The 10,536-nt window shown below is 30.8% G+C and overlaps 2 protein-coding genes across 2 annotated transcripts; both read right to left on the reverse strand.

The window, feature by feature from the left end:
* Positions 1 to 225: 225 nt before the first annotated feature.
* On the reverse strand, positions 226 to 4,949 carry LOC145125959 (actin-related protein 2/3 complex subunit 3-like). The gene is made up of 5 exons (XM_079061370.1): positions 4,856 to 4,949; positions 4,488 to 4,552; positions 3,722 to 3,863; positions 1,967 to 2,233; positions 226 to 445 (listed from the first exon to the last, which is right to left on the reverse strand). The coding sequence occupies exons 2-5, from the start codon at positions 4,488 to 4,490 to the stop codon at positions 303 to 305; spliced, it is 555 nt and encodes a 184-aa protein (XP_078917496.1). The 5' UTR covers positions 4,491 to 4,552; positions 4,856 to 4,949; the 3' UTR covers positions 226 to 302.
* A 159-nt stretch (positions 4,950 to 5,108) lies between these two features.
* LOC145124683 (monogalactosyldiacylglycerol synthase 2, chloroplastic-like) lies at positions 5,109 to 8,324 on the reverse strand. Its single transcript, XM_079060112.1, has 8 exons — positions 7,577 to 8,324; positions 7,287 to 7,459; positions 6,699 to 6,860; positions 6,484 to 6,625; positions 6,085 to 6,309; positions 5,896 to 5,958; positions 5,704 to 5,778; positions 5,109 to 5,603 (listed from the first exon to the last, which is right to left on the reverse strand). The coding sequence occupies exons 1-8, from the start codon at positions 7,844 to 7,846 to the stop codon at positions 5,340 to 5,342; spliced, it is 1,374 nt and encodes a 457-aa protein (XP_078916238.1). The 5' UTR covers positions 7,847 to 8,324; the 3' UTR covers positions 5,109 to 5,339.
* Positions 8,325 to 10,536: the final 2,212 nt, after the last annotated feature.

Raw genomic sequence — 10,536 nt, forward strand, 5'->3', positions numbered from 1 at the left:
TTTTTTTTTTTTTTTTCATTTTATTTATAAAAAACCTTGAAGCTTCACTCACTAATGTAAGAATCTTTCCCTTTCTCCAATCTTTACTATTTCATCAACACTATAACTAATTCTAACTTTTCTTACGATATACAACAACTTATACTGGTATTGAGACTAATGTCAATTGGATCGCAAATGCAATTTTTCTGATGTCTGAACTTTATTATTAAATAATTAAGGGAACATGTGTAATATGAATAGATAAATTGAGGAATAATTTAGAATAATAATACTATGTGATAAATGGAGTATAAAAGAGTCTAAACAATGAGATTGTTAATGAACTTACGTTTGGAGAATGCTAACCACCATTTGTTTGGAGTCCCATTGGCTCTATATGCGACGTTTAACAATCTTTTATTTGTTTCCTCCCTTATTACCTTGAAATAATCTCGAATTACCTCTGCATTTCATAAAATTTTTATACACATCAAAATTGCTACACGTTCTCAAAAAATATCAATAATAATAATAATAATAATAAAAGGCAAATCTAGCAACTTTGGCTTAAAGTTTGCCAATATAGCCTAATGTTTTCTTATTCCTCAAAATAGCATCAGACTCTGAATGTCATGATTTGCTGTAAAATTGTTTTTTTTTCTATGGTCTCCACAAAAAGTAGAAAAAAACGACCATTAAATTTACTGTTTGTTGCAAACCTCAAAATAGCAACAGACTCTGAAAGTCACTATTTGCTGTAAAATTGTTTTTTTCTATGGTCTCCACAAAAAGTAGAAAAAACCAACTGTTAAATTCACCGTTTGTTGCAAAATTGTTTTTTTTTCTATGACCCTCAAAAAATATAGAAAAAAACGACTGTGAAATTCACTATTTGCTGCAAAATTGTTTTTTTATGGCCCTCACAAAAAATATAGAAAAAAACGACCGTGAAATTCACTATTTGCTGCAAAAAAAAATTATGGCCCTCACAAAAAATATAGAAAAAAACGACCATGAAATTCACTTTTTGCTGCAAAATTGTTTTTTTATGGTTCTAAAAAAATATAGAAAAAAACAACCGTGAAATTCACTATTTGCTGCAAAAAAAAAATTTATGGCCCTCACAAAAAATATAGAAAAAAACGACCGTGAAATTCACTATTTGCTGCAAAATTGTTTTTTCTATGGTTCTTACAAAAAATATAGGAAAAAACGTCCGTGAAATTCACTATTTGATCCAAAATTGCTTTTATTATGGTCCATACAAAAAAATAGAAAAAAAAAACTACTATGAAATTCACTATTTGCTGCAATTGTAAAATTGTTTTTTTTTTCCTATGGTCCCTACAAAAAATAGAAAAAAACGATCATGAAATTCACTATTTGCTGCAAAAAAAAAAAATTATGATCCTCACAAAAAATATAGAAAAAAAAACGACCGTGAAATTTATTATTTGCTGCAAAATTGCTTTTCTTATGGTCCACACAAAAAAATAGAAAAAAAAAACTACTGTGAAATTCACTATTTGCTGCAATTGTAAAATTGTTTTTTTTCCTATGGTCCCTACAAAAAATAGAAAAAAACGATCATGAAATTCACTATTTGCTGCAAAAAAAAAATTATGGTCCTCACAAAAAATATAGAAAAAAAAACGACCGTGAAATTTATTATTTGCTGCAAAATTTGCTTTTCTTATGGTCCACACAAAAAAATAGAAAAAAAAACTACCGTGAAATTCACTATTTGCTGTAATTGAAAAATTGTTTTTTTTCTATGCTCCCTACAAAAAAAAAAAAGAAAAAACGATCGTGAAATTCACTATTTGCTGCAAAATTGTTATTTTGTAAGAACACCACGAAAACAAAACTTTATTACGAGCTCAAAATTGTTCAATTATTAAGAAAAGTCACATGTTTTTATACAAAAAACAAGTTTTTTTTTTTGTTTGAAATTTCTGTTGTAGGGATTTATAAAAACTAGTACCTGCTTCCTTTTTACTTCCTGGAAGAGGAAAAATTCCAGAAAAAGGAAAAGCAGGTTCTCCAGGAACATAAACATCTTCCAAACTCAAGTTCTTAATGGCTTTTGTCCCTTCAGTCAAAGTTCTGCAACCTTCCAGCCTCTTCAGTGCCACATTTATATAAAATGTTAAATACACAAGAATCCTATCAGCAGGAGTTTTCAAATCAAAGTGTTTGAAGAACACATTTGCTCTAAACAACTTTATTGCTTCATCCACAATATCTTCCCCTGCAAAATCAAATCCACTTTTATTATTTATTTTTTATTTTATTTTATTAAGGTGTTGTTTCTGTTTGTCTTAATGGACTAGTCATATGTGTAATGGTGTTTTTTTTTACTTAATATATAAAAATGGTCTTGATGATGATGCATTTATCCATTAAAGATTCTTTTTACGTGTACTACCCATCTTTTCCCTCTTTTTCTATGAAACCTGTGGCTAAAGTATTGTTTTAAAATAAGTAGGTGTTTGTATAGCTTTTGAAAACAGTTTATTAGTTTTTAGCTTTTTAAAAAGCTAATAAGCTAAAAAAATGTTTGGGTATTTAAAAAACGTTTTTTAAAACAACTTTTTGGATAGGAAAAAATAAAGCTTTTAAAAAACTGGAAAATCCTAGTTTTTTTTAGCTTTTTTACCATTTTACTCATAAAAAACAACTTTTCTTATTCAAACATTTTTTAAAATCTGTTTTTCCTAAAAGCCATAAGCTAATAAGCATTTTTTTTAAAAAAAATCACTTTTGTGAAAAAAAAAAAGCTAACCCAAACACACCCTAAATTAGATTAAATGCTAACTAAAAAAATTATACAATTGTTCTTCATATGGCTTCCAATCTCAAAAGTTAGATTATAATTACTTTGTGATTGACACATTTCAATAAGAAACATATGGGTCCTATTTTACTTACCCCTTATAATTCCCCCCCCCCCCCCCCCCCCCCCCCCAATATACATAAATAAAACACTTGCCCCCTTTTAATAAGTATTTTTTTTTTCCAAAATCACATAAACATGATTTCTAGACAAGAAGGTAAATCAATCATTTATACATATCAGAGGGATTTGTTTGGTTAAAAAAAGAAACAACCTATGTGTATACATTAGCATCATTATTTATTCCGCTATTTTATCCATACACGATTTTAATAATAATAATCATAATAACAACCGTTAAGTATTGTCTATATAAATGACTATGTGTGAGACCAGTGTATTACACAAATTGATTAAAAAATATTAAATATTAAAATATAAATATTAAGTATTTTTTAAAACAAAATTTCAAAATAAGGAAGGAAAAAACATATTTATTGCAATTTACCATCATATTTATTACAATTAATACTTTTACATATATAAATATAAGTAATATGTGGTTTTTAATTTTAAAATTTGAAAAAAATCAGAAATTGAAATGTGAATATTATTTATTTAAAAATACCATAAAATGACAAGTGTCAAAACAAATGAGAGATTGACATGTGGCAAAATGAATTTTCATTTATTATAGTAGATTTTTAAAAATAGTTAAGAAAATGGCAATATAGTTGGGGAAAACGTCGTTTCCATGACTTTAGACCAACTCCAATGCTCTACTAATATACATCATTTTAGTATGTGTTTTCTCTTTATCATTCCAACCAACCTCTAAAATACATCATTTTATCTGTTAAGACGTTCTTTTTGCATTAAGTAAAAAGAAAACACTAACCAGACCTTGATCAGAGAGACGAGGAGCATGAGTATGAGCATGTCCATGTCCAGTTGTTTGGTTACTTGTTTGGTTCTTAAGAGGAAGTAGGGGACAACCACAAGCTTTGCTAACTCCCTTCAAATCCACAATTCTAGAGTGGTACACCTACAAAGAACAAATCACAGTTTTTTTTTTTTTTTTTTTTTTTTTTGCAAAATTTCAAAAAACGTGGTAGGAAACACTAGGTTTACTTTATATACATCTACATAGCTTATCCAAAATCATTTATTGTTATATGTTGTAGAGCATTTTCTCTATTAAAAGCCATGGTTAATCGTAAGTTCTGGGGTGTCTGGGATTACTTATTTGAAGTGCTTATTGATTTAGTGTGGGTTGACATTGGTAATAAGAATTTTTAAAGTGTTTGGATTCCAACTTCCAAGATTTCATAAGTACTTATTGAGTTAAATAAATATATTTTGATAAGTTATTTTTTCCTTGCTTATTGACTTATTTAAGAAGTTTTTGACAAGCCATTTTTTCATTACAAATAAACACCATTTGTCAAACAATACAAAAATCATTTTAAATAAGCAATCCCAAACACCAGAAAATAGACAAACACAATGGTTCTTAATCTCATGTCAATATTTCTTTTATATTTTCACATTCTGTATAAATCTTTTATTTTTGCTAACTATAATGTTATTTTCATATTTCCACAAAACAATGGTTAGTTTGTAACTAAAAGTCAAAATTCAAATAAGAATAACTAAAAAAGGTTATTACCATGTTTAATGTGGGATTGCTTCTTAGTTCTTGCCACAAGAATATTTCCCCCCCTTGATATTAAACTTCAATGAACACACACAAGTTCAGAAAACATCAACACTTTTAAAGTTAAACACAAGAAGATAATAATATATCATCATATTCATACACCTTATTTCGCACCCAATATTTTCACCCAAATGATTAATCAGAGAATCCAAATGAACATTATCTAAATGGACATTATCAATCGCATATCAATTATCAATTCAGTTTCTAATTTCCGTTTCAAAAAACAAATCAATATCCATGAAACCACAGGTGAAGAAATTGAAATCGAGCTGAAGAAAACAAATTGAGATGAGAAAAAAAAAATAAAAAAATACCTGCAATTGATTATTGTCGGATCAATCAAATCGGAGATTAATTTAATCGACGGAGGGATACTCTTCTTCTGATCCCGACGAAGATGCTGCGAAAAGTAATATGGAATTTATTTGAGTAAAAAATTAATTAATTTCGTCCCACCAAAATAGGATCACCAATTTCTAATAAAAATCGGAAAATATTTAAATTTTAAATTTAAATTACTGATTTTGAAGGGATCAAATTAAACACCAAAACAATAAACAACAAAAAGAATCCAACTTTAACTTCAATAAACAAAACCCACATTTAAATTTTTACAAACTACAAATCATTCATAACAATTTCTTCAAATTCTAAACCAACCCTAAATCCATACCCACAAAACTTAAACAATTTCCCACAAACAAAAAGCTTCATAAAACCTAAAAGAATGAATAGACAGATAATCTAACAACATCTATAAAAAAAAAAATTAAAAATTACATGTACAATACAATCTTGCTAAATTAAGTTTGAAAACGATGAAGTCAACACAAAAGAATCATACGAGGGGAGGGGCCCACGTTGACACGCAAGGTCATGAATGTCCCTAACAATGTCAAACACTGCCTCCGGTTGGGCCAACTTGAGGGCATTTTCGGAAATTTGCTTGCGTTCATCTGAGTTGTTGGTGAACCATCCCGCCACTATCCTAGCCGTCTCCTTTGGGCTTCTCGTGAACACACCCGCACCATTTCCCACCACATACGGAACATTCCCTTTTTCCTATTTAACCAAAATGGCAATGTACTTTCATTAGATTATTATTTTTTATTTTTTTATTATATTATTATGACATCATATTTTCATTTTACATTTTACGTACTTGTCCTGGAATATAGTCATTGAGGATGATGGGAAGCCCTCTGATTAACGCCTCGGCAATTGTGCCAGGTCCAGCCTACAAAAAAAGTAGTGTTATAAAATTGTGAAATGACAAAAATGCCCCTCTTTACGATTTACCAATTATAGTAATTTGAATATTTGATAATGAAGATAGGTGAAAAAGATCATATACCTTAGTTATAATGCAGTCACAAGCACCCATCCATTTTTGCATTTGTGTCTCAAATCCTCTAACCTATCCAATTACATTTTTATTTTTTATTTTTCAAATATAGGAAGATATAGAAATGAAAGTGCATTGCTATATAAAAATCAAAGGCAACTGAGTTTTTTTTTTTTTTTTTTTTTTTTTTTTTTTTACCTTAACAGGAATCTTCCACTCTAAAGATTCAAGTGAAGAAGCTAAAGCTTTGTTTCTACCACAAATTATGATCATTTGTCCTAAAGCTTTTCCATTTTCTTTATCAAATAAAGATTCTGCAAGAGCCTTTGCAGTTTTCTTCACGGGGCCCATTCCTTCACCACCTCCCATCAACAAAACTGCAGGAAGTACCGGATCCAGTTCTAGCTCTACCCGTAAATCATCCTGCAAAATTACCAAATTACCCCTATGAAATCTTAAATACCATGATAAGAAAAAAGTGACATAGCCAGCAATATGGGCATTTGCACACATAAAGATTGAAAACTATTTGTTGCACTTAATGTTAGTTTTGTAATTATGTAGTAAACACAAGGGTATTTCGGTCATTTTCCCCACCTTGTTGAGGACAGCGCGTGCAAACGAGGGTCGAACAGGCAATCCGAAGACACGTACTTGGTTTTGTTCTAAGCCATCTAACAAAGCCCTCTTTGCTACCTCTTCTGAAGGGCAATAACATCTTTTGACTCTAGGGTGAAACCTGATTACATAACAAGAATTTTAATTTAATATTCAAATATAGGTGAATTGAAAAGGGTATTTATGACATTTACCATGTGCGATGGCATGTGTTAAGATCGGTAATAACAGTCACAAATATGACTTTCTTTTCTAATCCTTGCCATTTAAGTACCCATAATGGAATGTGTTGCATCATAGGATGAACACTTATGATTATGTCTGGTTTGTACTCCATTAAACCAGCCTCAACTTCCCTTCAATTTACAATTTTGCCACATGAGAAAAGAATGTTAGAAAAACGATGAATTCCCACAACATTTTCCAAGATAATGAATCTTTTCACTGTGTCTCTTTTGCCACATGGAAGAATTTTAGAAAAACAAGCAATTCCCACAAATTTTCCAACATAATTAATATTCCATAATGCGATTTCCATAATGCGATTTATCGGGGTTTCTTTTAAACTTAATACAAAAAGAAGAATCAATTTAAAATTTGTACGCATGGGAAACTTTTACTAGAAAACCAATGAGTTCCCATAAACTTTCCAACATAATGAATCTTTTCAAGAAATGAATCGTCTTTCGTTTATTCAAAAATATAGAAAGAACTATTTAACAAACATTTATCCAGACAGTAATTTTATAAACTGTAAAAAAGAAAAGGGTAAAAATATATACTTGGCATAGAAGGCAGCAATTGCAGCAAGATAAACACCATGAATCCATCGAGGAGAAGTGCCATGAAATGCTACACTCCAAAGCTGGACATGTTTCACCATGAATTTATACTGATTTTCCATGTCGTTTAATGGCCACCCCGTGTATTCTTTCCAAACATCCTTCACAAATATCTATCAACAGATCGATTATTTTGGATGACTCGAACAAATAACCAGTAACCAAATTGAATGATTTATATAAACATATATGTATAGATGTAGATATGGAGTGGAAGAAAGTAATAATACCTTGTATTCATCACCAAATTCAATCTTGAAGGCGTCACGGATGGCTTCGGCGGAGGCACGGTGGCCACCGCCGGTGTCGCTCATTAAAATAAGCACATTTTTTGTTCTATTGGCACCAAGCTGGACCATTTCCATGGTGTCATCTTCATCGTGAATCTCATATCTTACTCTTTTCTGTCTGTTGCTACTCCCACCACCAAATCCATAAACTCCGACTCTCTCGAACACTGTCTTCAACGAGTTTTTAGGCGACGCCACCGTCATCACCATCCTCCACCACCACCGGTATACATACAACTATATATGTTTTTCAATGAAGAATCGAGAGACCTTCAAAAGCTTTTGAATTTCAAAACAAACCCAGCAAAAAAAACATGGAAAGATTGACTCTTTCTTTGATTAACGAATTGGGTGTCTTAAAATAAAGATAAATTTCAAGAGAGACGCAACAGAGACATGTTTGTATATTCTGTTTTATGGTAAATGTTTCAAGAAATCACAACCAACTCCAACCCACTTGCCGGAAACTTCAAAGGAACTTAACCCACCGGAAAATTTGTAACGGTGGTTGCCGGCGGTGAATTAGAAATTATTTGACAGAGACACAGAAGAAATCGGGTAATTTTTTCTTCTAAAATAGAGGAGAGAGAAAGGTTTTATGCTGGAATGATTCCAATCGACATTGTTGGAAGAATGGTGGCGAATGGTGGTAGATTTAAAGATCAGTTGTTGCCGATTGACAACCGTACGATTAGGGTTTTTAGTTTCGGAATGTTCGATAGTTTAGATTCGGATCTTTCTTAGTTTAATTTTTTTAATCTTCAATTTTATTTATTTATTTATTAAAAGGTTTAAAAAATGTTTTTCATTATGGAATCGAATCTTTTGAACAAATATGAATCATGATTGGTGATGCAAACTATGTTATCAATAATTTATTCTTCACAATATTGCTATCATCCCCTTCAATTCTTGGTTAATTACGATTTTTACCCAAAAATCATATTCTCTTCTATTCTTTTGATACCATACATCATCCTAAACAAGTCGAATTACTCGTGGTTTATTCGTAAAAACTCGACTTGAGCTCAAGTGAAACAAATTCGAGCTGACTCAGGCTTAGTTTCAGACTCATTTATTAAATGAGCTCGAGCCCGAGCTTCATCTGCCGAGCTCGATTAGGTTTACAAGCCTAAACGAGCCGATCACATTTATATAATATAACTTTTATTTTTAATTAAGTTACAAAATTAAAATTTTACGAGCTTAAAAACACAAACGGGCTTGATATTTGAATATCAACTGAGACGAACTCGAGCCGGGCTTAGGCTCATCTGACAAACGAGTCGAGCCCGAGCCAAGCTCGAACATTTTAAATTTTCCACAAGTCGAGCTTGAGCTTTGAAAACTAAGCTCGAAACGAACCCCATGAATTTTAAACTAGCCGAGTTTGAGCTTGAGTTCGACTTGTTTACACCCTTAACTCCTTAAGACATAATTCAAGCTTGATATTTTTAAAATATTTTTGCTTTACGTTACTTCTCTTTAAAATCCATTAAAGATAGCAACTGAAATACGTTTGTGTTGAAGGTTAATCACTTGAAATCTACTAACATGTTTTAAGCATTTTTTGTTATCTTTTTCCTATAAAAAGAGATTAAATAAAAATCGAACAAATCTTCATCCTTAAGAGAAACGTAATGTATACATTATACATATGGTGCCTATAATATTATATCATTTTAAATTTAGTATCTACATTAATATGCATAACACGTTTATCTTTAACGAGTTTTTCCCAAAACATAACGGTTAATATAATAAAATATAGTTCTTATACAAATCTTTCGGTACTTTTAACAATAGCTTTTTTTTTTATTAAATTTATGATAAATATTTTAGATTTAAAAAAGTATAAGTAGCATTTTACTACATCCCAAAACCTTGACTATTTTTATTTTTATTTTTTTGTTACTCATGTAAAAGAAATTTGTTATAAAGTTTGCATTATCAATTAATGTTTCTCAAATATCCTAACGACACAGCATACTGACTTTAGTTTCATTTATGATGCATAGTGCTATAGAAAAAGATTGGCATGTCCTTTTTGTCGACGTAAATGGAAAGCATAATTGGTACACACATTTTTATATCTTATTTTAATCCGATTAAATTCACATATCCAAATAACATGCCACCAAAAGTTCAGGCTGTGCTCTTGGCCTGGCTGCCTTATTTACTTCACACTCCTTAGCAATGGATCTAGCAGCTTGGAATATTAGTTGAAGATGAAGCTTGGAATATTAGTTGAAGATGATGATTTTCGTGTCATCAATATATTTAGTGTAGCTGAGACTTTTATTCGAGACAAATTAAGTTCTATTTGGTTATATTTTGAGATACGATGTGTGAGGTACACACTCAGATAACTACAAAAGAAAGACTGAACACGGTTCCAGGGGCAACGCCCCTGGTGGGGTTCCAAAAGGCATCGTCTCTGTTGGGTCTAGGGACAGCACCCCTAGAGGAATAGGCATGTCACCTCTGGTGGGGTCTAGGGCATCTTACCTAGTAGAATATTCAAATCGATTTTCTTAGATCAACCTAAATCGGATTTTGTGATACCTTAGACAACATATTTGAAATCATAGATTTTGAAAAAGAGAAATTAAATATCCTCTTATTTTTGTTCCTACAAATTTTTCTACCCAATTAAATGATGACATGTGACATATTACTAATACTAAAGTATCATTAAATTTCATTAAATGAACATTAAATATTACATATGTCACTATTGAATTTGGTAGGAGGATTTGTAGGAAGAAAAAGTAGGAGGATATTTTCCTTACACGATCCGTATCCTTGTGGTTATCTCTCTATGCTATTTAGCTGCAAGTTGTTGATTAATTAAGAAATAATCTCCTAAGTAGATTATTATTATTATTTTTTTTGAAACG

The sequence above is a fragment of the Lactuca virosa genome, chromosome 7 (genome assembly GCF_052849685.1).
Source record: "Lactuca virosa cultivar CGN04683 chromosome 7, Lactuca_virosa_CGN04683_v6, whole genome shotgun sequence".
In the NCBI taxonomy this organism is placed as follows: Eukaryota; Viridiplantae; Streptophyta; class Magnoliopsida; order Asterales; family Asteraceae; genus Lactuca; species Lactuca virosa.